This window comes from Numenius arquata, chromosome 7, assembly GCF_964106895.1.
Source record: "Numenius arquata chromosome 7, bNumArq3.hap1.1, whole genome shotgun sequence".
Taxonomy (NCBI): domain Eukaryota; kingdom Metazoa; phylum Chordata; class Aves; order Charadriiformes; family Scolopacidae; genus Numenius; species Numenius arquata.
Window position 1 is genome coordinate 50,923,595 of NC_133582.1, and position 27,781 is coordinate 50,951,375.

Below are 27,781 nucleotides of genomic sequence, written 5' to 3' on the forward strand. Positions count from 1 at the left end.
AAGGTGTCCTTGTTAGACCAACAACGCTCAGGTGTGTAGAGCAGTCCTGAGAGTGGCCTCTCCTTGAGGGAGGAGCCAGCGGGCTACTCTGATGGGAGAAGGAGCTGCACTGGTGCCACCTCAACATGACAACAGTCGTTAAAAGGGGTAAGTTCAAAGGAGAAAATCCAGCTCAGGCAATCGAGGGAATGTCAAAGGCTGGATGAAGATGGCAAAGAGGAGCAGCTGAATTAAATGAAGGATGGAGGCAGAGGTAGAGGGGTAGAACTAAGGGGTAGGAAGTACAAAATGTTGAAGCATCGTAATTAAAATAGATTACGTAGAGTTTAGGAGGGGTTAAATGCACAAACGATTTGATCGGCACTTCATCTCGCATAATTTCTTTGATTCTTTGATCTGTGCACTTGAAAACAGAATCACTGAAATATCTCAAAGTGGAAATGAAGCGAAGCACAAACCTATATACTTTTTTTTCCCCCTAATGTGGCTCCTCTGCCAGCCGCAGTTTCTGAGGTGAGCAGAGGAAGGGCTCTGCATTCGGATACCCTGCTTTTGCTTTGTAGTTGCTGTGAATCTGTACGTTTGCCTCAGGGAGCCAATTATGGGGCAGAAATAAAGCACGATCAGCTTTTCATGCAGGAATTCCGTCCTCCCAGAACTGGAGAGTGTAGGAAGAGCCGATACTCACTTCTTGCTGATAAATGCTACTCAAAAGTAGGAGGAACGCTGGCTAACAATGCCAACGCACCTAGGAGTTAAGAGTTGTGGATGCAATTCCTGTGTCTCCGAGGCTGTTAGAGACGTGCTTCTGGCTGTGGAAGGTGATCCTTGCCAAAGCGCCGTCAGTGAGAGGTGCCCACGGTGCGGGATGTGGCAGCTGACGCTAATCAGCTCCTCACCTTTACGCCGGAGGGGGGAAAAAGAGGCTTTTCAATGTAAGTGCTGTTACTCTAAAAGCACCCTACTAACTAAAATGATGTAATGATAACTGAATAGCCACTCTCTTTTCCAGTTAATGAATGCAAATCCTATAGGAATACGTTGTATTTGTTGTACCAGATGAGCACACAGCAAACTGGTAAAATAGATGTCACAGGAAGGAGAAAAAGATTCAGTCTAATAAGGCTGTAACTCACAAACCACCTCACTAAATATAGACACATAGACGGACACGTATCTCACTCATATTTTGTTGAAAAAAAAAAAAGCATCAGTCTACTCTTTCTCCTCAAATCACTCCTCAGCTGATGACACAGATCTAAAAGGAATAAGCATTTTTTCTAAGATTCCGCGTTATGGTTCAACAATGTGATGAAGACTATTTCTCCAGGTCAATAGCTGCTGAACAGCAGGCCTTGCTCTCTGGTCCCGTCAGCGTAAGCTCGTATCACATTTATTTATTTGTACAGCATATGTTTGCATAGGTTAATTTTCCTGGGGTTTTTTCTTTCAATTATGGTAGAGTCAGACCAGTAATAGACTTTAAGGTGAAACTACAAGACCACTAAGTTATAGAAAGAAGAGGCTTCCGAAAGATTCATAAGTGTCAAGAGAAAAAGGCTACGGAGGTCGGGGATGTTCACAACTTTCCTGGCTCAGAATTGGCATTTGTGACCATTGGACGTGTTCTGGAGTGATGGTGCTCTGTGCCCTTTGGCAGGAGAGCAGCTCAAGGTAAGGAAGAACTACTTGTTAACAGTGACGGAGGTTGCTGCTGTTTGGGGGAGGTATGAGACTTTATTTTTCCTCATCTTTTGGTGCAGTGAGTGTGTGTGTGCTTCGTACTCCTCTTTAGGCGGGTGAGCCCGTACAATTAGCGAGATGTGTCCTTGCCCCATCGGGCTCAATGTGAGTATAACAGGGGATGACAGAAAGAGGTTAGAGGGAAAGAGGATGGTTACAGAAGCAAAGGGTTTTGAAATGCCTTTTGTTAAATGGACATTTTGGTGGAAGTCTGAGGAGCGGTTTGTGAAAGAGATGTCATTTGGGCAGAAGAAAGGATGTGCATTAAGGGAAAGAAGGGTAAACCAGTTTATAATCCACTTAATGATTTAAAAGTCATCAGGAAAGCAACATTTAAAGGCTTCTCAGAATCTTTTTATGATTACACTGTTAAAACATGCAGGAGGCTAGTGTGTGGTTTTTATTTTAGGGCACCAGTGCTTCCCGATAGCAATTTATTGCACATTTCTAGGAAAAAAACCTGCTTCCTTCAAGCATCAAGCTCTGACATGTCAGTTGCGATCTTTGTGAACACAAAACCCCTTTGGTTTTATTTTTTGTGACAAGCTCACTGTCCTATTTACATTCTAGACTGAAGGAACAAGAAGCCATTCCTTGAAATAGGGGTACTCAGAAAGACTCTTCCTCTCGTTTCAGTAGGAAGGAATTTGATGAGCCATCCCCTCCGGCTCCGCAGTGACTGCTTGAGGGGGTAATTTCAGCTTGCCTGTAGTGCCGCCTGGTACAGAAGCACAGGCTGAAGTGGAGGAGGCTGCAGGCACCAGAAGATGAACACGTACAGGCAAACCCTCATCACAAAATCATAAAATCATGGTATTGTCCCCAAAAGGCAACTCTTTAAGGCCCTTCATTCAGATCTCACCTATTCCATATCCGAAGTAAAGCCTGTTTCCTTAAGTTGTGTTTGTTCTAAGCCGCAGTAAGTATGGATTTTTCTCTTTGAAGCTCAGTTTGCTGAAAAGCTCTAGGGTTATTTCAGTTAATTGTTCAACCAACTTCTGCAACAACTACAGCAGTGTTCTTCCAGCAAGGGCTTGGAGTCTCCCAGTTAGGCTGTCCCACTGATCTGTGAAGATGAGGTGAATGTGGATGTGGCAGCAGGTATCCTACAAGCTGTAAAACATACCAGAGACTGATAAAAAGAAGTTAAGACTAGAGGCTAAACTCAGCATACTGAAGCTGAAATGATTCCTTGGGAGAGAACTACAGCTGGGCTAGAGGCTGCTCTGGCCAAGCACTGGGATGTAATCCTTGAAAAATTAAGTTCTTCACACCAAGAGCACTGTTCTAGGCTGGAGACCAGCTGATGGGCTCAGTATCTTTGCAACTTCTGTTTAAGGCAGGTCAGAGGGATGCTGATGGCAAGAAAGTTGCTGTATTACTTATTAGACTATTGTCTGAAACACTGAACACCAGGAAAAGAGCTACTAACAAAGAGAAGGCCTTATCTGTTTAACATTTTTAATAATACAATAATAATTTAGTATTTTCAGTAATTTACATTTTCCTCCTTGAGGTCTTCAAATGTACTACTCTGCTACTTAAGGACTTGAACTGCCATGCAGATAATTAACTCATTATGGTTTTTTGTTACTCTCAACATTTATATGATGGGTTTTTCTACAAGTTGAGGGAAGCAGTTTTGTTCAATAAACCACATAAAAGTGGGGTTTTTTTCTTTTAACAAGAAGTGGCATGAGAAGGAAGTCAGAACACAGCAACTCTGCTTCTATAAAAATATTAAATTTATTAATATTTATATTAATTAAAACATGAATTTATTATCTAGGATGGGAGAAGGCAGTGTGTTGACACATTAGCACAACAATTTGGAGCGGATTCAGAAGTTGTGGCCTGAATTGTTATTTATTATAAGCTGACCTGGCGTTGCTGCACACCCGATTCTCAGGCACTGGCAGGCTTTTAAAAGCTGACTAACAAAACAAGTGGATGAAGTGAAAATATGCTGCCACCTGTAAAAAGTAAGCAAACCATCAAAAAACCCAGAACAGTTAACATCTTTAATATAAAATCATTTTTCCCCAAGAGCAGCAGCACTGTATTACAAGTGTATTACAGTTAAAGGAACGCCACCATGACTGAGGACATCTTCATGTATGAAGTAAAATCTTCCAAATAATTCATAGTCCATTTTCTGCACATTTCAGTGTATCAAATAAACAAAATAATATCTTTCCTGTTCAGCAGGTGTCACTACCACCATTTCTCAAAGAAAACGCAGTTTCTAGGAACACCAATGTTAGACAGTAGTTTGGATATAGATTCTATCATTGGAGGTGGGCCGCAGATGTACCACAAAGTATCCTTAGATACATGTTTTTCTAGATCCTTTTCAGATATTCTTCCCTCTGACAAAGAAAAAAGTAGGAAATGAGAACAGAAATATTAATCATGAATTAAATTTAAGGAATTAATTTAAGGACTGATTAGAGGTATTTCAAGTACTCGTTTCTTAAAAATGCCAGGCCTGTTTAAGAATAATAGCTATCAAGATTTGAAGCTTCCAAAACCATTTGTTCTTCTGGGAATTTAGATCAGTATTTCCATTTGGAATGCATGGGATATTAGTCACTGAACTTACATACAACTAGAAATCCCACATTCAGATGGAAAAAAAGAAAGTATCTCTAACACAAACACAACAGAAATAGGAACACAACAAAGTATCTCTTACAAGCAGTCAGCTTATCCTTCAGCAATCCCGCCTTACACAAAGTAAATACTTTGCTTAGTAGTTTCTGGAATAAAGTTTGCAGTGGGAAATAAAGTTTACGATTATCAGAGGAGGTTACTAGAAATCAAAACAAAAACTGCAAAGGGAAAATTTTTCTCCAAAGTGTAATATGTACACTGAAATTATTTAGGTTTAACTGACATCTCATTTTGAATCTTTAAATGTAAAAATACTAAATTATGCATACACTAGAACAAATTATATTAAACTTCACCCTCTAGGATGCAATCAAACTTAGATGTTAGATACCATCTCTGTGCATTGCCATTATATTTACCTGTAACATGTGGCTGAAGTTCTTTACAGATCTGTGAACTCTGTTGGGTAACGTGGAAACGACATGTGATCTTTCCAGGAAATGCATTCACCAAACCGAGAATATTTTTCTGTAATGTTAAACACACTTGCTTACACCACAGGCCATTAAATCAAAGCAGATGTTTGCATTCCGTCCCACACCACCAGTCACCTCTTGCATTTCAGCGCTGAGAACTCGATGAGCTTGATTTCACAGGGCTGACCTGCACACGTACGCAGAATTTCCACAGCTGGACTGCAAAGGCACTACCAGCTACGTTGTTAGTGTTCTTCTCCTTTTTTACAAGAGGCTGCAATTTGTAAGATTTGGGTCTAAAAACCGGTTATGTCCTTGCCTGGTTCTTCCCCATGTAAAGGCTCACATTTCCTCCTTCCACTTCCATATGGGGTTTCCATTTATAAAAAGACCCTGCAGCTGGTATTTACCATTTGTTAGGACCTTTTTGAGTATTGTTTGCTTTATCTGGTAAGATGACTAGACCCTTTACTCTCTTGTGTTCTCCAAGTAAAACCAACTACAGTGTAATGCTAATGCTATTTTTACTGGAGTAGAAACTGTAATTTTCAGTTCCCTAAGTCACAACTGTGATAGTGACCACCAAAACCCCAGTGGCTTCAGTTCAAATCATAGTAAAAAAAAATAAATCTGTCAGTCAGATGCTGCAGTTAGCTCTGAGATTCATTTACTGTCTAGATTCTGCACTATTTGGGATTTTCACTGCTGGAACCAACACTGGAAATTCTTTCTTAAAATATTCTGAAATAAAAAGAATTTCTACTCTGTGAATAGGTAAATTAGCTCATTGTGTTACGTGTTTACTTACTAATTACTACACCGAACAGTCTGCTGTGGGCAGCTTAACAAAAAGAAACCCAGACAGATTCTACTTAATAGACAAATCTGTTTCTGATTTCTTAAGAGATGGAATGAAGAGCAGCACAGACAGACGCTGCTGGACGTTCTTCCACTAGTACCTCCAGTACTTGTACCTTGCCCTGCTTTCACTGTCCTGTCCCCTTTATACGGAACCACATACAATTTGATAGCACCTTTGAAACTAATCACATCCTGTTGAGTTGAAGTCCTAGGACCAAGCCAGAAAGCATGCCTAAGGTGGGACTCAACCTGCTTAAATAATCCTGCAGTACTACTTTCTAGTATTCTAGGATGAGAGACAGACTTTAACTGAACGAAGGAGAATTTCAACAGCTCAGCGGGTTCTTTGCAGCCTTGTAAGTCAGTGTATAAAACGAGCAGACAGCCGAGCAATAGAGACCTAAGGAAAAAGCTCCATCCCCAGAGTCCCTCCCACAATAAGGAAATGAGGGTCACTTTTGGTCCTCATCAAATCAGGAAAACGCAGCTAACTGGCATCTTGAAGCAGCAAAGTTAGTGCGCTATCCTTTGTAATTCTATTCTAATGCTGGATGCGGGTGACACTATACATAGCTGCTTCTTCAGGGAACAACAGGTCCTCCAAAACATTAGCAACAACCTAGCAGTTCCTCACAGGGCTTTGTACAGATGGATCTCACAACAACATGAAGACTCGTGAGGAAGCAGTGAACCTGCTTGCTCAATCCTCTGCACAGGAGTGAAGAATTTTTATATCCATGTTCTGGATTTGAGGGACACGTGAAGAACAAAGGGAATGATATATTGTAAGCACTGCTTACAATACATGTCATTGTGTTCTCTTCTGTCCCAGAAACAGTAATGCAAAAGCTCTGCTGTCATAATACTGTTGAAGCGAAACTCAGGAGATGCTAGGTCCAGAGCATGCACAGGGCAGAGTGGAAGATCAGTAGTTGGCCAAATGGAAGAGCAGATAGGTTCCAGTTTATTAGTCGGCTTCCAGCAACAAACAAATGACTTTCCAAAGACAGCAAACGTCTTCCTATCTAAAAATATGGCAGAAGCACAGAAGAAAAACTAGCAATGGATCCTATACGCAGTTTCTGGAATCACAATAAATTTTTTTGCCTTTATCTTACAATCGAAAGCTTTCAATACTTCAAAGAAACCTAAATCATTAGGGATGCTTCTTTACAGAAGCTGTGCTAATTTGACCCTAAAAAGTTATCAGTGACCCTTAATTGCTGAATGTGACAACTGATCTTTACTTGTTAAGTAAACGTTGATTAAGTACTGTGACAAGCAATTTTACATTAAGTACTTATAAATCCTTCATTCCTGGACTAACCCAATAATAACTAATGCAGTATCAATAAAGCTCCTCTATTATTTTAGAAAGTATTTCCTTTGGATATAATTGCTCTCGCTAATCTTTAAATTCAGTACAGTCTGTACTGAGATGATGGGGTTATAGCATTATGCGTACTATCAGTGTGTATATACACATATTATAGTATATATAATCTTTAGTATACTATGATGGTCTTATAAGATTATAGTCAAATGCAGACATGTAGGGCTGACTTATCAGTGAAGTCAATGAGGCCAATGATGTCCAATAACATCCTCAATTTGTACACTGGCATAAGTAATTAAACCACACATGGGGTTTGAGGTAGGAAGGAACTTTTGTCTCCGTACAGTGTTTCACACAGAGGGGCTCTCTGGAATTTGGCAACAGAATGAAACGCACACTAATAGCTGAAATCTATTTAAAAAAAACAACTTTTTATTTACCTTAAATAAAAGTTCGCTTGTGTTTTTTGCACTGTAGTACAGCTTCACTGTTCCCATTTTGTATCCATTTCCTTTACCCTCTTGGTATCCCTGAAGATCTGCTATATGCAGCAGTATAGAAAACAATGGGTTAATTCCAACACCCCCTGCTATCAGCACTAGGTTTACAGGGGAGTCACCAGGCTGAGGATCAAAGAAGAAATCACCTCCCACTCGCAGAGCCACTTCTGAGTCAAGAGTACACTAGGATGGAAAAGAAGATATTTAATTTCAAAACTAAAAGCAAAAATTGAAACATAATTCTTCTTGCACCACAGTCACAAGACTTGTTGGGCTGTGATTTTTTTTTATTTGTATTGCCCAATGAGGGAAAACTGAAGTACTTTAAAATCAACGCACAGTTTCAGCTATCTGCAGGAATATGCTTCAATGTCTCTAGGGATCTAGTTCTACTTTCAGAAGTTTCAGTCTTCTGATAACCCCGGGTGGTGACTCCCCTTCCCACTCCCATAAGAGTTGAAAGAGGAATGATTCATGCAGGAGTTTTTCCACCAGCAGTATGTGGTTGTGAAAACCCGAGGTTAACATGTGAGATGACACATTTACCCAAACCCAGTCATGTCAAAAAAGGCCTTGCTATGAGGTCACAGAAGGAAGTCAGAACGAGTTGCACAGAGGCAGATGGTTTTGCCATCCCTATTCCTAAAAAATAAAAAACACCCAGAAGCAAAGCAAGTATCCAGAAGAATATTTCTTGCAAAACCACTCCTGCGTTCGTAACTTCAGAGCTGCAGAAGAAAAATTACAGGAAAACCTTCTCTCTTCCTCTCCACTTGTACATAAGAAATTACTTCTTACAGAAATTTGCCAAAACATGTTTTTTGATACATGAAAAACCAAAGATACAACAACTAAAACATTTGGGTCAATATCTTCCTGGTAAACTGCATCCCTATATGAAGGGTGAAACTGCAGTACAGAGAAGTCTGGCGAGTTCTCCCACATCGCTGTAAACCAACAGAACAAATAGAAGCAGAAAACAGAACTCATTTCAGATCATATTTAGGGTTTAAAAATAAAAAGGATAAGGAAGCGAAGGAAGGTGGGAAAGAAGGAGAGGAAAAAAGAAGTAGAAGCTACAAGAAATGCTGAAAAATTAGTAGTTAATTTACAGAATAAAACCACTTCATACAAAAAAATCCTTTTGCTATCAGGAAACAGTCATGGAAACAAAAGGATTTCCATTAATGACACCTGTATAGTAACAAAAGGTCTAAATGTAACAATTCCACCAGGAGGAAGAAGGAGGCCCCTTGACACAGCAAATGCTCACACAACAGAGGTTCCTACAGTAATGAGCACAACCATTTAAAAAAAAGTTTTTTTCCTTAATTATTGCTTCAAGTGTATTCTCTCAATTATAGCATAAGACAATCAGCATTTATTACCTGAAACTAATTTCTCTCCCTTTTCAATGTACACTGCCAGGCCTTCCCACCACGTTTTCCTTTGTTTTAGAGAACACATGAATCCAGAAGTGTTCCAGATTCATGGGACAGAATGAGGACATAGAATATGGTATCCTTTGCTTCTCTCTAAAAAATGCTTATTTCCACAATCTCATTCTTGAACAATCTGCACCCTTAACCAGCTGTAGCTCATCAGGATGGAGAATATGACACAGGAAGACTCTCTCTTAACCAGCAGCCTTCCACGTATTTCAGTCTGTTAACCATGGCAATGATGTCAGTTTTCAAAAAAACCCAATAAATTCTAGAGTAATATGGTGAGAAAGCGTTTTCCTTTAGCCTAGTTTGTAAATATAGCATTGAAACACCTTATAGAAATAAAGCAATCTTAAAATGTACATTTTTCTAAATAAGTCTGTATTTTCCTAAGCTATAAAGTACACTGCACTGAATTTTATCATTTTATATACAGTAATATTAAAGAATAAATACAAATACCTCTGAAAAAAGTGAGTAAATGAGTACTATTCCCATAACATCTTTTACCCTGACATACGAACTTCATTTATAAATAACTTTATTTTAAACTTAATTATTTAAATTAAGTACCAGAGATTTTTCACCATATATACAACCTTTTCAAATTCTAGGTTGCTTTTTTTTCTTCTTCTTTCCTGAGGAAAAACACACACTTCTGTTCAGCTAGAACAGTCCATCTATACCCTGGAGATTTCTCCACAACATCGGGTTTAACCTAGGCTTACCCGCTAACTAAAGGTTTTCCTATAAATTCAACCAGAAAACTCAGCAACAACAAACCAATTTATGACCTAAAAAATCCTAGAAGAGCCTCCAGAGATTGGGAATTATAAAGTGAGGCCTTCTTATTCTCTAACGAGCAATACCAAAACCCACGCAATCCTTTTAGGTATGATGTGGTCTGCCGACACGTACACTACAAGTCTACACAACACCTCAAAAAGGTTATTTTGTTTATGTTCCAGAGCAGATAACTTGCTATAACAGCAATTAAAATACTGTGGATGGTCACATGCCAATTACAAGATTACGCACCACTTTGGATATTCTCAATTCTAGTAACTTTGCATCAATCTTTACTTTACTCTGTCAGCCACTGAACAAAAGGGCAATATTTGTAAAGAAGAATCTGTCAATCTAAACCTTGCAGCCACATTTAAGAAATACAAATGCCAGGCACAGAACAGTAAATAGCACAGATCACAGGGGGTTGTGAAAAGAACAAGAGCTGATAGGACACGTCATCTATGAAATATGATCAGCAGCAGAAATAGGACTCTTCTGACTATAACTAAATGGGGTAAATGCACGAACAAAACATTGCAAGAGGCCAAAGTGTCACACTTTTAATATTGCAAAAATCGAGGCTTGGGTTATGTCAATATTACAAAAATACTGCATATTTAAAAGAATACTATAGAAATTCTGAAGTATTCTCTTGTTTTATCATTTCAGAAAAACTGATCTAAGTATCTCCCTTTGCTCCCCCTTAATAATCTACATTTTTTTGTATCTGACAATGAGTTCCAGTTTGTATTTGTAGAAACGGCCAGGAATGATGACAATTTATCAGATGTAACTTTGCAATGTGTAACGCAGACTGTTCTCAGGGACACAAGTTAGAGCAGAGGTTTTTCAACATTTTTCAGCTCATGAATTCCAAAGGAGTGAGAATCCTTATACGCACTAACCACAATATCACTGTAGATCCACCAAGCACAAGTACAGTCAAAAGATCACGATAACCATGTTCTCACATAAACATCCAATTTTGGTCCCTTACTGAATAAAAGGTTTTAAGATGTACGTTGTATTAAAACTGGTAACAAGTCAACAGAACTTTTGCAGTCAATAGCAAAAAGTGGTCTAAAATCACACATATCACCCTCTTCACCCCCTCCCCCCCCCAAATAATTAAAAAAATAATAATCCAAATCTCACTATCAACAGTTAATCTCTTTTACCTCAGTGTGAATCCAGTGAGCAGGAGGATGAACTGCGTGCTTTACTGCCAGCTCTAATATTCCTTCTCGTTCCAACAGGCCAGGGCTTGAACATATTGAGAATCCTCCAACTACAGATACTCCAGGAATAAAGAAATCAACCCTAAAAATAGACCAGAAACAAAAGTTTTAAAAAAAAGCCAACAACCCCAAACATAGAAAACAATAACCAAAAAAAACAGTTGCCTTTGTTCCAATTATCCCTCCTTTACAAAGACATCTTCATTTCCATAACATAACTTTTCCAAAAAAGGACTTAATCTTGAGTAATGCCATTTCTTTAGAATTATTTTCATCTAGAAACCTGTCATCACCTTTGTTAAACTAACAGGTTTTTAAACCATTCTGCTTTTAGCATTAGATGCCACATCTTACAACAGACTAGAATTCTAAGTGTTTAAATAAATTATTTGCATATTAAAATAAAAATACAATATGGTCTGACAGAATGGCTTAAATCTCACTCTTTTTGGTCCCTTTGATGGGCTCTTCAATTTTCAAACATAAGAAGATTGGGAAACTAATTTTAAGGAAATGACTTTTGATTAAACACTTTATTTGCTTGGGAAGATGAAATATCTGAAGTAAAACCACAGCCAGTAAAAAAATTTCTTATGTGAAAAATCAGTTACTAGAAGCAGAATTGCTTTACCTATTGAAACGCAGTGCCCTCTGGTGGCAGGTATCTTTTCCTAGTTGATAGAAAACTGAACTAATAATAAATTACTACAATATTTTTTTAAAATTAAAGTCAATCATGCATGAGCTTCTACAGCTTGGAAGGTAACATATAGCTAAGCTTTTGCAACAACAGCAATTAGAGAGTATGGAAGGCAAGCCATTATTACATGAGCTATAATTAATTTTCATCAAAGTAAAGCTTTGATATTCCAAATAGTATCAGAAAAAGTTAGGAGTCTGTTTATGATCTAAAATTTAAACTCCTTGGTGTTGCATAAATCTTGAAATAGTTCCATTTTCTACAGCACATAACTAAATCCCTGTATTTCAAAAGAAAACTAATATTTAAAACTAATTGTGCGGCTCAATTTAAGAAACTGCCAAGTACTAGAAAACCATTATTTGATTCAAGCCTGAGTTAGGCTGGCTTGCTGTTAAACGAGAATGCAACAAGAAACAGCCTCCACTGGCTTCCACTGCACAGATATATTCTTTAAACAGCAAAGCTCTATTCTTCATGGCAATCACAAATTGTTGAGGGAGGAGAGAAGCACTTTGAATAATTCACTACTTTTAAAAGAAAAAATCTTGCCTGCTTACTCCCCACAAAGCTTCACCCTTCAAAGAAAAACATCCCTTTTTTCTCTCAAAAAAACATACAAAGTGTGACAGACACAATACTATAGTGATAGAATTTTTAACTTTATGCTAATAAACTTGATTGTGTATAAAGATATCTGAATGCAAATGAAAGGTCATCAACCGAAAAAGAGTTGAGAAAGCTTGTTTTGCTGTCCTCAGCTTCTGCAGCCCCACTGACCATGGGGCTCAGCCTTCTCGGCGGTAAGGATCTAAGAGATTAGAAAGGACGACTCCAGTATTGCAGCATTTATTGTATCAAAGAACACCTCAAGATGCTACTAAAGCTCTTTACCACCCTCTGGTGGAAAATAATCTTACTACTAACATTACTGGGAAAAATATAAAATTACATTTATGCTGTAAAGTAACAATTTACATTCAAGTCAAAATGTTCTGCTTGATATATAAGGGAAATATTATTCATGCCTGATGGGGAAACATACAAACCCAAACACTGCTGTAAAATTAAACCAAACATAGTTTTTATCTTTCTGAAGTACTAATGTAGGCATATGTTTCTTTCTATATAAGTATTTCTTTCCCAATTACATAATTATGAAAGATTTCAGTGCATAGTATACTGTATTATAGTGGACTAGCTTGTATTTCTGATGGCTTGTCTCATCTTAGCTGCATGTAGGAAGGATAAGAGGACTCCTGAAGAAACGCTACGTGTTGCAGCTTAAGTGATAAGAGTAGTTGTAGGGGAAAAAAAAAAAACCCAAACAAAAAAACAACCTATATAAACAGAGAGGCGCAAAAAGATGTAAAACAGAGATTTTATAGTGGTTTTTCATTTCCCTCCTTTTAAAGGCTACCTAAGCCAAATCTTTAAGAAAAGAAGAACCATTAGAAATAGCTGGAGGAAGAGATCAGAAAAATTAAAACCATAAAGCTACTTCTTCAAAGTATTTATAATATGCATATATCTCAATGCATGTTTTAGTAAATCAAAATGGGTAACAGTTCATTATTACTTGAAGTCAGATAAAGACCAATTTGTGCTTGCCAAACAAAATTCACTTTTGTTTCTGAAAAACTTGATAATTCGAACATTTTCAAAGAAATATATATATTTTAGTGACAACCTCTGGCTGTAACATCTTCCTATAGCAAATTCTAACAAATTAGCCTTTTCTACTCAGGAAACTGTGGCCTAGTATTTTGTACTGCTCATCAAAAAATGCAACCGCAGTTTATAGCTACAAGTATAGAAAAGTTGTTGTATCCCTTACAACAGCATTAGAATACTTTCAAGGAAGAAGAAAATGAAAAAGAGTAATTATAATTAAAGCTTTCAGTTTTCAGCATGATAATTTCTAAACATTTTTGGAGGGTAAATGCACTTTCCAAGTACTGGCAAGCAAGAATTTAATATGAGTCACTGCACATGTGCAAAAACTGCAGCAAATTACTCCACAAACAAATTATTGCAATCAACATCTTGTGTTCTGGTTCTAAATTTAAAAGCCAGCATATTAACACTACATGAGTAACATATGCTGTTAATACCCTAGCAGCTATACTTTGATTCCAGTAAAACCACTTTCAGATGGGCCAAGCCAATAAAAAATTTAAGAACATTGAAATGACCAATGCCAAAAGCAAATACTCATAGTTTTAAATTAATTTTTATGGAAAAAAAAAAAAAGAAGTGATTGAGTGGAAGTATTTTTAACATGGAAGACAAACATGAAAATTCACTATTTCCCTGGGAAAAAAAGGTTGCTTAAACAAACTACCAATTATTTCAAAGGCTTAATAATTCAAAGTTTTTTATTTTCAAGTTTGCCTATCTATATTTATATATTAATCTGACCTAACAGGCTTAATTTTCAGTGCTAACTTCTAGGGGAAGAAATAAAAGTTAACAGGCAATTCTGACTTAATTATAAACCAAAACTAAGTAACTTGCAAATCAGCAGCAGTCTCAGCTCCACTGTAAAGATAACTAGTAAATAAAGACAGCTTGCAGAATAAAGTGCAGTGTACTTCAAAGTATTCTTGAAGAAACAACATAATATACATAAACCAGAGGGAAATACTGAAACAATCAAACAAAACATTTAAAGAATATAATTTTTTTCCCTTCTAAAACTAATTTTAGCATATTTAATAATGGCTATTTTAAAATTACGTGAAATATCAGCTATTTCACAGAGCACTCAATAATAAAACATCACGTTATATAAATAAATTATTTCTTCCAAGGCTCAAGCATCAAAGGCTTTTTAATATTTTGTTACAGTGGACCTCTGCTAGTAATTTTCCCCTCAAATATCGGAAGATCTTACCACTGTCCTGCTTTGAAAGTAAAATCTTTATTTGCAATAGCCAAACGAAGTCTTTTGACTGTCTCCGATTCATTGGTGATTCCACACACTTTTGCTTGTGAAATTACCTAACAAAAGGAAAATGAACCATTGTGTTACATAGATATCATTTGCAGCAAAAGTACTCAAGAATCTGTGTATGAGAGAACATGCGAAGCGATAGGTATCTGTGGCGTTTCATTACCTAAAGCACCAATATTATTTCAGCAGGGTAGAGAAATAAAAATGAACCCACTTACACAGTCACTGAACAGCGAAATGGTTTTCTACTTACAGTCCACCATGTCTGTCACTTTTGTCAGGGTTATTCTAAGATCATATACAAATTTCTTTTATTTCAGTTGAAGAGAACATACCGCTAAAGAGAAATGATTGCTAGTTACCACTTTCCAGATTCTTTTGACACCTATACAAGGCAAACACTCCTGTATCTTTCCAGCAACAAAGTAAAAGATCTCTGATATAAAGACTGACAAAGGAAACTCATAAAAGATCAGCTGCTACTGAAGTCCCAGAGAGAATTCTGGATCTGTATCTGGTTTTATTTAAGTAATTAAATGCACTACTGAAAGACTATGCATTAATGCATAATGCATTAGTGAAAGAAAACCAATAAGCCTTGTGTTACTGCTTTTAGACACGTACCCATTTGACCACATATGTGATCTATGAACATGGGGAAACTGCGACACAAGCATTCATTGCAAGTTAACACAGAGATTTTGTTTGGCAACCAGATGGAAGGGGATGTAAGAGCCATAGCTGATTCCACTTTTAAAGAGTTTTTTAAAAAGTAAATCATGAAAAATGATGTTTTTCTAAATGAAAAGCAGATTTTGCACCAGAACCATCGGGGAGGAGCTCCCCACTTAAACTCTAATGCCCATCAATACAACATGGATTTTCATCCCTTCCCCTCGCTGCCCTTCCTCTTCAAGTATTTTTGAGTTCTAATTATGAACCTTTTTCCTCTACAAAGAAAGTAATGCCCTAAATATTTTCTACACAGGCCAATATACAGATTTCGCTCTCTTAAAAGAGGCTGATGTAATTTACCACACTAGGAAATACTAATAATACCACCACAACTCTACATTTCTCATTTGTATAAGATCAAACAGATCAAAAAAAAAATTTAAACTTTAAGCAACTATGCTCTAATTTAAAACACATGGCAGGAAATTAATTTATTCATAAAGCAACATCTGAACACGTCCACTGTCCCATTAAACAGCAGGATATTTGCCAATTTAAAATAATGTAGTATACATTTCTTTTCCACTTTAGCAGACAGCACTAAATGGGGAATGCAACCACTCTAAGTTAACAAAAGAAATGTCAGATACATGACTTAAATGGTTATTCTGATGGAGAAACTCTAAGTGCAGGAAATGGACATTAACTTTGGATCTTCTTCATTGCCTCTTTACTCTTCAGGACCCTCCCTTTGTTCTTTGGCTGATAGGTCTGACAGAGCACTGGAAATTTAATTCTTATAAAGTTATTACAAAAACTGAATTTGAATCAGAGCGATCAAAGGCATTCAACCAGTATTTTGGACCACCACAAGAGTATTCAACTGACGCAGAGCAAGGCTCAAATGAGATGGAGGAGGACACAGGACTCCAGACTTTGCTGTTGTATTTCAAGAAAGTGTTAGGCACTTTTTCTTGCCCTGGTCCTTCCCATTACCACTCTTCAACAGGCGATATTGTGTAGCACACACACTAATGCAACACAGACCTATGATTCTTTCATCTTTCTACAGGACTGAAATAGCCAAATAAGGCAGTACAGACTGAGGGAAGCCAACTGCTGATTATATGGAATTTAAAACCAAGCAGAGGATTTAAAATAAACTGATTTTAAAGCAGTCAGAAATAAAGTAACAAAGAATAAATCAAGCATTAAAAAAAGAAACAGCACAATCCTCTGATATGCAGGGAATTTGCAGTACCAGAACTGAGCCCTTCTCTTTCACCTATCCCATACAGCTTCTTTCTCTTCCTCAGACCTTATACAGTTCCCTGTACCACCTCAGAGCTTTCAAAACCTCAGAAGGATCCATTTTCCGCATATTTTCCATCTACCTGGCATTTATATCGAGCAAAAAAAAGTAAGCAAGCCAAGCAATCAGAAATACCCGAGACAAAAAACACATGATTGCAAAACTCAAGTGCAATCATTTTTTTCATGTCAGAAGCAAACAAGAATGTGCATCTGTCTGTACCCATCTCCACACTCGTTCTGTCCATATACTGAGTTAATTTGGCATAAATCGGATCCACCTGAGAAGCTGTATGTCCACGAGCAACACTAATCTAGGCCTGTGACTTATTCTCAATATACTCATAAAGGGAAAAAGGTAGCAGAGGAGGAGTTAATGATGTACATATATGCACATTAATAACTGTATAGTGCATTTGAGAACATCGAGTTTGTACTGCTGTGTGATACACACAGGACTGGCCTGTCACGAATGGCTACTCCTTCACACAGAGCAGCTCACTAAACAGCAGCGAAAAATTGGGCACCGTTTCCCAACTCCTGGGAATTAGACAGGATGTCTTCAGTCAAAAAAGTGTCATACTTCTCCTGAAAAGTCTAAGAAAAATGCAGAATTGTTTCACTAGTGAAATGCTTTTGAGAACTGAAGTCATATTCTTCGAGTGTATAAAAATTTTAAACATCTACTTTAGCTAATTACAGAAAGGAAATACCTGTATGAAGTACATGTTTACCTCTGACCATAATGAAAAAGGATGCTTATTGCACAAAAATGAGATTCAGAATAAGCATTTTCAGATTCTGACAGAGAACTCTACCTTCCTTGTACTTCTTAATCAAGAGGGATAAAAAACTAAGATCCTTTTTACAACTATCATCTCTCCCTTCAAAATGTCTACACTTTTTAATGTTACTTCCTATGTTAAAAAAAGACATTTGTCACATTTTTTTCATCTCAAATTTGAAGCAGAATTGTAGAAATCCATAAAAATCTGAGAAGCCTGTGTAGAGATGATGGGTATTGGTCTGCTTTCTTTACTTATCATAATCCACACTTGACCAGAATTCTATTAAATTTCTTGTCCAACAAAGTAAACAGCAAAGTAAAATTGCCACCAACAATTTTTGTAACAAAATACACTTATTTTACAGCAATATCAAATATGAAAAATAAGGAGAAAAAGAACTAAAACAGACTCCAGTAGAAGACAAAATGAAGCCTAAGAATCAAATACAATTATCCAGTTTCTTCATACCAAAAAAAATAAAAATAAATTAACTACATCCTAAAGTACAGAACACTAACCTCCTGGCGAAAATTATTTGCTGTCCTCTCTAGATGATCCATTTTCCTTTTTGATTTTATTGTGCTGCAAAAAAAAGCAAAGATAATTGTCATTTTGACAGCTGTGCTACTGTCCCTTCCTGACAGGAATTTCTATTAACATAATAATTTAACAGTGTAGTCCAGACAACAGATGACATAAGTCTAAATAAAAATTTAATATAAATATATAATTGGGAGTTAAGTAAGTATTTATAGGTCTGTAATAATTTGTCAGCTTCATTTTGACAGGGTTACCATGACATTCTTTTAAAAAAAAAATAAGTAAGTTTTTGTACATGGATAACCTACCCATTCACTGTGCAGTAACAAAAAGCAGAGTGTCTCAACACCACCAATGCTGAATGACTGGGGAAAATTCTGCAGGCACCTCTCAATAATTGAGGAACAGCAAACCCCACATAAATAGTAGCATGACCCATGATGACTAGGCCGTCTTCAGAAACGCCAGCACCTGAAAAATCCGTACAAATATTTGTTAAATAAAATACCCACTGTTTGACACGACTTGTTTTCACCCTACTTCTTCCACTAAATCAGAAAGGCCAAAGCTCAGCTGGAGCTAAAAGTAGCAATAGACATATAGAATAGCAATAAACAATTTTAAAAGTACAAAAGAATCATAAAGTGAAAATGCACAGCCATCGATTGAAGGGGTGGACAACCAAGTCACAGATGATATGGAAAAGGCTGAAGTACTCAATATTTTTTTTGGCCTCGGTCTTCACAGGCAAAGCCTGCACCAGGAGCTCTGCTGGTACCAGCAGTGTTGGGGAGAGGGGTAAGTATGAGTGGGGCCAGCAACTGCTTAGAGAAGCTGGATGTATTCAGATGCACGGAGCCAGATGGGTTACACTCAAGGTTGCTAAGAGACACAGCCGACATGCTTGTGAGGCAACTGTCTATTACTTACGAAAAACAGCAGAGAAAGTCTCAAAATAACCAGAAAAAGACTAAAGTATGGTCATTCGTACAAAACGCAATAAGCAGTTCCTATGCCCAGTCAGCACCACCTCAGTCTCTGGAAAAATGCTCAGAGCTTGTCCCCGTAGCCATGTGAAAACTATGAAAGTAATCAGGGAGATTTAGCACAGATTTACCAAGGGCAAATTATGTTTGGCAAATCTAAACACTGACTGTGATGAAACGTCTGGTCACAGAGCTAAGAGGACAGCAGTGGATACAGTCTGTGATTCTTTGAATATACCTTTACTTTACTGTGGTTTTCACACCACCTCCTATAGCATACACATTAGGAAGCTGAGGCCAGATGGGCTGTCAGAGCAGCTGAAAACTGGCTGGGCACACAGAGACTTGAAGGCTTGATGGCTTCAAGTTGCTTCAGTTGCTGGCTAGTAAAAGTAAGAGTATGCTGGGGTTGTTATCAGGGCTGATACTGTTCAGTAACTTTATCACTGACTTGGATGAAGAGACAGAATGTACCATACTGACATGTCTGACGTTGAATGATGGGGCCTCAGTTCAAAGGAACACTGAGACACTGCAGGACTGGAAAACAGAAACCTCATGAACTTAAAGAAGTACAAAGGTCTGCACCTGGAGCTGACCTAGTCCAGTGTTGGCAATCGGCCTGCTCCAAGCAGGAGCTTTGACTATGCGACCCTCAGAAGTCCCTTCCGGCCAACACATCTGCGATTCTCAACGCTTAAACAGTAATTTTGGTTGAAAGAAGATCAAACATTCTATTCATAGCGAAAGCATTCTGGTTTATGGTTTTCTAAAACTGTTTGTTTACAGGTTTACTTAAAAACACATAAATCCCTCATATTTCCACATATCCTACGTAATACCTACACCTCTAAACACTTAAGCACATAGCAGAGACATGCACTAAGTGGAAACAGGGTGTGAAGCTTTAAACCGCGTACTCAAACGGAGCTATGACAGAGAAAAATAAACTGACGTGCAATACTAAAAATAAGTCAGAAATATCCTTCCTTTACAAAGTGTAGGAACAGGTTCATAGGGAGCAAAGAGATATTCCTCATTGCTTGTAAATCTGCCTTTGTTTTTCCTAAAATGGATTTGCATAATTCTCTATCATATTATCATCACCTATCCAATTATCATATTATTTCTATGATGCAGTCCATTACTTCTTTAAAAGATTCTTGATCTTCTACTTCCATTTAAATCTCTTTTCCTGCATTCTTTTAAAGCATGTAATTTATTTTCAAAATGTTTTTGTTTTCATTTTGAATCCTTTGAAATGGCAACGATCCAGCTTGTTTAACTAATCAGGCCTATACTCTCTAGGCTTTCACTAACAGCTGCGTTGGCTGGTCACTTAGTAATTTGTCCTGTTTGTAATCTTGTACAAATGGGAGGCAGAGCTTTCATAAATTAGGCTTCTCAGAAATGGAATACATTTACTGTAACTATTCAAAATGCTCACTTCCAGCATAAGAAATACTTCCCACGGCTTTTAACTGACCATAATTTTTAACAGCTTTTTAGCAGCTTTTTAGCATTTAATTCCACAGCAGCTTGCAACTTTTCAAAGTGGAATTATTTAAAACTCATCTCCCACCAGTGAGCAAAATTACTTGAACATTTTTTGCCATACCATATACAGAGTACCGTATTTAAACAAAATACTTTAGCACTTTCTCCATGCACATGTGTAGGAGTTATTGATAACAAAAGTATTAACATTCTTAAATTATTTTAGCATGCCAAAGAACACATCTACTGAAGAACTCGCATTCCTCCACATCAGCATGTTCAGTCCATAAACGCTGAGTGCTTACAAATCATTGCGTTACTCAAATTCATGAGATCATTTTATAATCTGGAGTCTTCTAGATAGCAGATCTTGGTTATATCCATCTATATTTCCTTTTTTTTAGGCTTCCAAGTGCTTTTTGATTCATCTTTTCAAGCTTTTCACTCTACCACGTTAACTAATTCAAACTAAAAACTAAGGATGTTTGAAAGTAGACATTCTTATGTAAGCTGTTTATGCCAATAGCTGTGACTAATTAAATGAGCACAACATCAAATGAACCACAAAGTCCAGCGCTTTGCTTCACAGGCCAAGGACTGAGAATAAAGATTTAATTATTCTTTTTTCATATATTTTTTAAATCACCTTACATTCTTCAATACTCTTTTCGCCATTAATTGCTACTAGACACAGCGACATCTGCTGGTAAATTAAGTGGCATAACTTTAAAATCCAGTATGAAGATTCTGGATTGTTTATTTTATGTACTTAGTTTAATTCTGCTGCTAAAGTTGACAATCACTTAAAACCAGCCTTATTCTCATTTTCACTGCTACCACTTTAGAGAGCAAACATGTTGAGTTCTACACATGAAAATGTAAAATAAACAAAAAAAGTTCAGTATTAATAAATAATACCAAAAACGAAACGTCACCCTTATTTTATTGTAGTAGCTGCAACTCTGAAGTCAGAGCTGAAAGATCCTATTTTAGCTATTTATTTTAGCCTGAGAACCTACTCTAAATTAAAAATAACTCTTGAACAGTAGTTCAAGATACTTGTTCCATTTACACTATCATCAATCACTTTCCAATCCTGAAAAAACACAATAAAAACCAATTGTAATTTTTACTTTGTAACTAATAAATTCCAAAATCTCCTATAAGGAGTCCTGGTTCTCCTCTACCATGTACAAGTCTGAGTCATGCTTTTACAAAATGTGAACAGCCTCTCCCCCATCTGCCACCTTGGCAACTTTCTTGGCTCATCCAGCTCTTCGGCAGCTCCCTGCCCTCCAAAACGCACAGTGCTTCTGTCTGGTGGGATGTTCTCCATTTTTTCCTTCTCCTCTTACCCAAGCCCTTACAGAAACAGCCACTCCAAATGCTCCTTGTCTTCCTTTGCTCTGCAGACAGAAATGAGTGGTCCTTTTGTACGTGTCCCTCCCTTCCTCACTTAAAATTAAAATCAAGCAATTAATTCGTTCTCCTTACCCTCTGACCCACTGGCCCTGGGTTAGTATCGCCTGAGATCTACGACTGCATCTCTTCTTTTCCTCAGTCCTACATCAGTATCTGAAGGGAGAGAGTTACTTTTAGTCAACCTTTACCACACTGACGAGCAACCTATTACCTAAGTTAATGCAAGAGAGCATTGAAGGGGAGGCAAGGACACTGAAGCAAGCAGGATAGGACATCTTCTACCAAAAGCAACTGTATAGATCGGCAAGAACACCCCTCCAAACTGTCCCTCCTGTAAAAATCATCACCCAAAAAAGCTTTCCCCCCTGACCTAGCCTTAAGGGGCACAAGGCGAACACGAGAAAAGCCTGCACTTGTCTGAAACAGGACAGTACGAAGGAGGCTGGAGGGCCGCCCTCCCGCCTCGGCCCGGAAAGGCAGGGAAAGACAAGGTGGCGGCGCGTCCTGCCATGTCTCCCTCAGCCACTCGGGATCACCGCACCGTACCGCGCCGCCGGCCAGGCGGGCGGGCGGGAGGCCGGGTCGGGGAACGGGCAGGGCCGAGGAGCGAAGGGCACCGGCCACCGAGAGTGGCCCGGGGCCGCCGAACCGCTTCCCACCGCCGTGAGGGGACAAACCGGGGAGGGCCCCGCCGCCTCGCGCTCTCCCCCTCACCCCCGCCCCCCCCACTGCTCCCCAACGGACCCCCGGGGCGCGCGCCCCGCCACCACAGCAACCCCCTACCCGGCGCCGCGTCACGTGACCCCTCTCTCGCCTCGCCCCGCCCCCGCGCTCGTCACGCGCTAGAGCGCGTGCGCCCCTGCGTCCCTTCCGCCTCGTCCCGTCTCTCTTCCCCCTCCCCCGGCACCATGGCGGTGTTCCACGATGAGGTGGAGATCGAGGACTTCGAGTACGACGAGGAGACCGAAACTTACAGCTACCCGTGTCCCTGCGGGGACCGCTTCCTCATCACGCGGGTAACGGCGGCCGGGCGGGCAGGGAGGCGGCGGAGGGGAGGGAAGGGAGGCGGTGGGAGGGAAGCAGCGTTAGGCCGCGGCCCCGCCGGCCGCGGGGTGTCTGAGCCGGAGAGGCGGCGGGTCGGTGACTGTCTCCTTCCCGGGGGCTGTTGCAGGAGGACCTGGAGAACGGCGAGGACGTGGCCACCTGCCCCAGCTGCTCCCTCATTCTGCGCGTCATTTACGACCAGGTGGGTGCGGGGAGGGGGCTGTCGGGCAGGGCGGCGGCTGCTTCCCCCGGCGCCGGGCCGGCCAAGTCGAGGTTCGGTTCGCCGTCCTCTGAGGAAGGCGAGGTCCTTGGTGAAGATGGGATTGGGTTGGGTGAGCACGTGGCTCTTTCGTTTGTGACTCTGGTTCCTGCATCTTCTGTTGTTTTTCTGGTCTCCTTCTGCTGCCGTGTTCGGGGTTTAAAACATGCCTGATTGTGTGAGCGTGGGGTAGAACACCGACAAAACAACATCTGCGATGTTAAGATCTATCTATGACTCTAGCAGCCCTATCGGCTAATGTAATAGTTTTTCTTATTTAGTAGATGTGTTACGGCTTTCATGTTTGGAGAGACAGATTCATACCAGCTATGCTCAGGCTAGAAAGCAAAATGTTCATCTGGGTTTTTTTGAGGGAGGGGAAATCCAAAAATAATGTAAATGAACTAAAACTCTATTTGCTGTCTTTAGGAACAATTCATGCGTGATGAAGTTGTTGCAGAACCTTTGACAAACAAGGAATTGATTAAATGCTGATGAATACATCCTGAACCGTTGCTGCTTTAGAATAACTAAGAGGATGGCACCTGCAGAAAAAGACATGGTTATCTTCCTGGAAGTGCTCGCTACTGTGAGATGCAAGTGCAATAACTGATTGTCTTCATAATTTGAATGAGAATTTGCTGGGACATCAGCGCATGAATGGGTTTTGTTCAAAGGGGTTATACGTTAAAAAAATTATATAAGTTGCCATATGTATACCAGAAGACTGGAGGAGTATGATTCCAGTTGACAGAAAGTCAATATATAGAAGAAATGTGCGGAGCTGTGAAATTAAAACATTTATCTAGCAATGGCTTCTTAGCCTATGGAGAAAAGCGGGCGACGTGGGTGTGTATCAGTGTGAAATGGCAGAGCAAGCTGAAATGTTGAGAGACAAAATATAGAAGTCTGTATGACATGATGCCATACAGAATTACAGCTTTGACGCAGTGTGGTATCACCCAGGATGTGGGCTCACGTACTTCCAGCTGATGCTTAATACAGGGAAAAATTAAGAGACGCAGAACTAACACTGTTGGTAAACTGTTAGTTTTTACTACTGCAAGCACAGAGAAGCCGCAGTTGTATTTATGTCTGCAGTGGATGTAACACCTGAGTTGGGCAAATTGATTTCTTAAATTGCAGTTGCTTTGAAACAGCTTTGGTAGCTGTTATCAAATGACTCTCTGACACAATAATGATGTACTTTTGTGGATGTTGTGTGAAATGAAAGGAGTCCAACTTTTTTTACCCCTGCACAGCTAGTAATGCGCAAACGAACTTGAACTCTTAGCGGATTCTAGTTTACCCATATTTTCTCAACAGTTTTATGATTTGACTGTTGCAGCAAATATAAAAGGTGCTGCAGTTCTTTGTGCCATTTGTAGTGGCACATTTGCTGAATTTCTCAGTCTTCCTTTCTTAGTTTCTGTCATTTCCTGGATAGGAGATGCACACGTTTTACTTAATAAAAAGGATTTTTTTATGGTAAAAAGAATTGGAAGAACACACTCCAAAGTACATTGATTCCAAGACTACTTCTTGTATTACAGTCTGCTGCATTTAAATATTTATTTAAAATTATGGTCATTCATGTGTTTTAGTAGAATTTGACATCCGTGAAGTTAAATTTTGGGAAAAATACTTGTGCAGCGTTTAAGTAGTTGCTTTGCTCCAAGTACTAAAGATAAGCAAGTCTTACTGAACTCTTGCGTTTAACTTTTTTTGTTCTTACAATGTTCTGTGAATGTTGAAGATGAACATTCTAATTCTTTAAAAAAAAAAAGGAAAAAAAAAAAGAAAAACCCTAAACCCGTCAGTCAGAAATATTGAATGCAATATGCACAACCCAAAGTGTTTTCATGTCTAAACCAGGAGGTGGCACTCATGTTACTTCGATATCTGTGCTTCAATAAAAAATAAATAGCTGTGGTACTTTGGTTAGCTATATCTTATCAAATATTTATTTTGACTATTTAAATAAAGATATTTTAAATTGCACCAGTGGTTATGATGGCCCATTGCTTCTTCCGTTTGTGCACCAGCCACAATGATTTCCTGAGGTCTTGAGTTGCTGCTATTGTTGTAATGATACTGCAGTTTCTTTGGGTTAGCTAGTAAAAAGTGTTTCAGTCTATCTATAGATGCTATAAAACAAATTTACAGGAACTCTTAAGTTTCTATTGAAATTTCTACTGCATAAATACTTTAAGGATTTTCCTACAAGTCTTCTACTTAAAACTAAATAAGTTTCAAATGGAACACCAGGGAATGTATGCTTGGAAATAATGACATCAAAATAAATTTCCAGGTGTAGCATCTCTAAAGGTGCATAGAATTTACAGAAGTAATTTGACCATGTTTAATTTCATAATGAAGGTAAGGCACTGTTAAGACTTTTATGACACCGGTGTAGAAAATTATTTATACTCCATATGGTTGTAAAATGTTTATCAATTTAATTTTGCTTGGCATGCACTAATACAAGCTTTGAAGTGATTCTCTGTAGTGTTCCCTGCTCATCTAAACTAGAGGTAATGGTTTTTTTAACAGTAACTTTAGCAAAATTAATTACTTGAGTGGAGTTCTGTAGTGACAGAGTTCACCCTTTGTGAAAGCTCAGCGATGCTAAAGCCAAACAGCCCCCCAGTTCTGTGTTTTGTTAAATTGTAAGAAACCTTTGACTCCCGTGATTTCAGACAGCTTTTTAAAGTTCTTCCATACTGTGTAATTCCAAAACACCAGTCAGGGCAATCTGAGTAACCCATCAGAAATGTTCCTTTGCTGGAATTCGGTCACAAGGTTTCTTCACAGCATGGCAGGCCCTTGCCCAGCGTGCAGGCCCCGTACGCGTTACTTGGGTATTGCATGTTCTTAGAAACAAATGGCTCACTTCTCTTCTAAAAAGGCCATTGTGTAGGACACAAAGAAGTCTTTTGCTTGCTGCTTGTATCTGACCAGCAGATTGATTGATTATGTATTTGATTAGGTCCTTGACTCTGCAGAGCAGTCCAGTGTGATGAAAGCAGCATTGTGTGAATGTTAATGGAGTAAGTTGTTATTACTGGAGATTAGAGAGCGTAGAACAGGATCAACTTCAGATATTCAAGCTCTGAAATTGCTAATGCTGTTAAACACCACTAAACTCCCATGTAATATTAAAAACAAGCAATACACTCTGTTGCCACAATTTTATGGGAAGAAGTGGAAGATAATTTGCTCTTCATTAAACCGAAAGAGGCTCAGCTTCTCTGAGCAGTCAGATTCTTGTTTGCATTTCAAAGAAACTTGCTGAGAATGTCATGTACTTTTGACTCCCCGTGCCTTTGTATCAGGGGCTTACATGATTAGTTTTGAGTAGTTGCTCCAGAAGTCCATGACAGGGACCCTGGACCTCCAGGAGCTGAGGTCATGAGGCCACCAATTTCAGCCGTTGCACTTGCTCCTTTTGTCTGTGTGTTGGGGAAGTTGTGGCGTCCTTAAGGACCCTTATGTAAATACCTTGGCATTTCTTCCCTCCATCCCAATTTTTAACTTCAATTCTCAGCACCAGTCAAAAAAAAATTACCTCCTTTGCAGAACATCAGTTTAATAAAGAACATTGCCTAGGTTACCAAGGCTGTCTACCAAATGCTGATTAATTTCAAATCTTCAAAATTTCAGTTAAGAAAGTGCACTGACAGCTATGTGTTGTCATGAAGAGAAACAGTTCCCATGTATCCCACTTCCATCTCTATTCCAATTTAATGTTCAAATCAGGCTAACTGTAGGGGTAGGTATTTGTTACACTGAAAACTTCCTGAAATGGTTTTACAAACAGGATTTATCAAGATATTTACCATAGTAATGAATGTTTGCTGTGGTTTTCTCTTAGCACAGTTCCTTGTGGATTGCTTTCTCTTTATATTTAATTAGGATGTAGCTTTGACTCTGCTTCATGGTAGCTTAAAATGCTGATTTTGTAATGTCTCTGCATAGTAGCTGTGACATGGAGGAGACGGGGAGGATCCTGAGGATCCTGTGTAACCGTGAAGATGCTGGGCCTTCTGAGTGACAGAGTCAACAAGTGACAGAAGCTGTGCCAAACTGGAAAACAGCTGCCACCGGGTATCAGGGAGGAAGTGGGTCAAAAGGGACTAACCAAGAAGGTAAAGGGACCTTAAGCGACCTTTCATCGCTCCTTCCCACCTCATGCCGTCACTATTTCGATCTGTCTGCATACCAGGTGGTCACCTCTCCAGAGTTCTTGGCAGCTGAACGGTCCAGCACAGGCTTCCCGTCATGTCACGGTAAATCATTGCCCTGCTGCTGAGCACAGCCAGCCCAGAGGAGCTCGCTCCCAAGGCCAGGTGATGTGCCAAGGTCACCAACGGAGTTGCACTGTCACCCAGCCAGCCGGGCAGCCACCCTAGCTACTTGTAAGAGTTCTCTCTCTAAAACAACCCAGCTGAACAATGGGTATTTTCTGCGTCAGGTTATGTGCTACCACACGCAATTCTAGCCCTTTAACAAGGTCAAGCAGAAAGTGAAGCTCTCAGAGTTCTCTAGAGTTCTACCCGCGTGGAGAGGTTTTTCTGAGCCAAAAGATCAATCACAGTGTCC

At 39.0% G+C, this 27,781-nt stretch overlaps 2 protein-coding genes across 6 annotated transcripts; one reads left to right on the forward strand and one right to left on the reverse strand.

The window, feature by feature from the left end:
* Positions 1-3,189: 3,189 nt before the first annotated feature.
* OXNAD1 (oxidoreductase NAD binding domain containing 1) lies at positions 3,190-22,693 on the reverse strand. 4 transcript variants are annotated; one of them, XM_074150573.1, is made up of 10 exons: positions 22,660-22,693; positions 21,949-22,029; positions 18,280-18,442; positions 17,950-18,013; positions 14,598-14,704; positions 10,942-11,083; positions 7,676-7,712; positions 7,470-7,570; positions 4,776-4,884; positions 3,190-4,112 (listed from the first exon to the last, which is right to left on the reverse strand). In XM_074150573.1, the coding sequence occupies exons 3-10, from the start codon at positions 18,408-18,410 to the stop codon at positions 3,958-3,960; spliced, it is 846 nt and encodes a 281-aa protein (XP_074006674.1). In that variant the 5' UTR covers positions 18,411-18,442; positions 21,949-22,029; positions 22,660-22,693; the 3' UTR covers positions 3,190-3,957. The 4 variants fall into 4 exon arrangements, with proteins under 4 accessions (XP_074006674.1, XP_074006672.1, XP_074006675.1 ...); XM_074150571.1 differs by having other exon boundaries at positions 7,470-7,712; XM_074150574.1 differs by lacking the exon at positions 21,949-22,029 and having other exon boundaries at positions 22,660-22,682.
* A 59-nt stretch (positions 22,694-22,752) lies between these two features.
* Positions 22,753-25,179, forward strand: DPH3 (diphthamide biosynthesis 3). Of its 2 annotated transcripts, XM_074150654.1 has the most exons (3): positions 22,753-22,892; positions 23,048-23,122; positions 23,609-25,179. In XM_074150654.1, exons 1-3 carry the CDS (start codon positions 22,785-22,787, stop codon positions 23,672-23,674), a joined length of 249 nt encoding a protein of 82 aa, XP_074006755.1. In that variant the 5' UTR covers positions 22,753-22,784; the 3' UTR covers positions 23,675-25,179. The 2 variants fall into 2 exon arrangements, with proteins under 2 accessions (XP_074006755.1, XP_074006756.1); XM_074150655.1 differs by lacking the exon at positions 23,048-23,122 and having other exon boundaries at positions 22,785-22,892; positions 23,609-23,674.
* Positions 25,180-27,781: the final 2,602 nt, after the last annotated feature.

Excerpts from the sequence above, each read along its gene's own strand:
- OXNAD1 (XM_074150571.1), bottom strand. The coding sequence starts at position 18,410 with ATGGGTCATGCTACTATTTATGTGGGGTTTGCTGTTCCTCAATTATTG. Across the intron at positions 18,014-18,279 it reads TGTTACTGCACAGTGAATGG|CACAATAAAATCAAAAAGGA; the intron begins GTAGGTTATCCA and ends TTTTTTTTGCAG. Across the intron at positions 4,113-4,775 it reads ACTTCAGCCACATGTTACAG|AGGGAAGAATATCTGAAAAG; the intron begins GTAAATATAATG and ends TTTCTTTGTCAG.
- DPH3 (XM_074150654.1), top strand. The coding sequence starts at position 22,785 with ATGGCGGTGTTCCACGATGAGGTGGAGATCGAGGACTTCGAGTACGAC. Across the intron at positions 22,893-23,047 it reads ACCGCTTCCTCATCACGCGG|GAGGACCTGGAGAACGGCGA; the intron begins GTAACGGCGGCC and ends GGGCTGTTGCAG. Across the intron at positions 23,123-23,608 it reads TGCGCGTCATTTACGACCAG|GAACAATTCATGCGTGATGA; the intron begins GTGGGTGCGGGG and ends TGCTGTCTTTAG.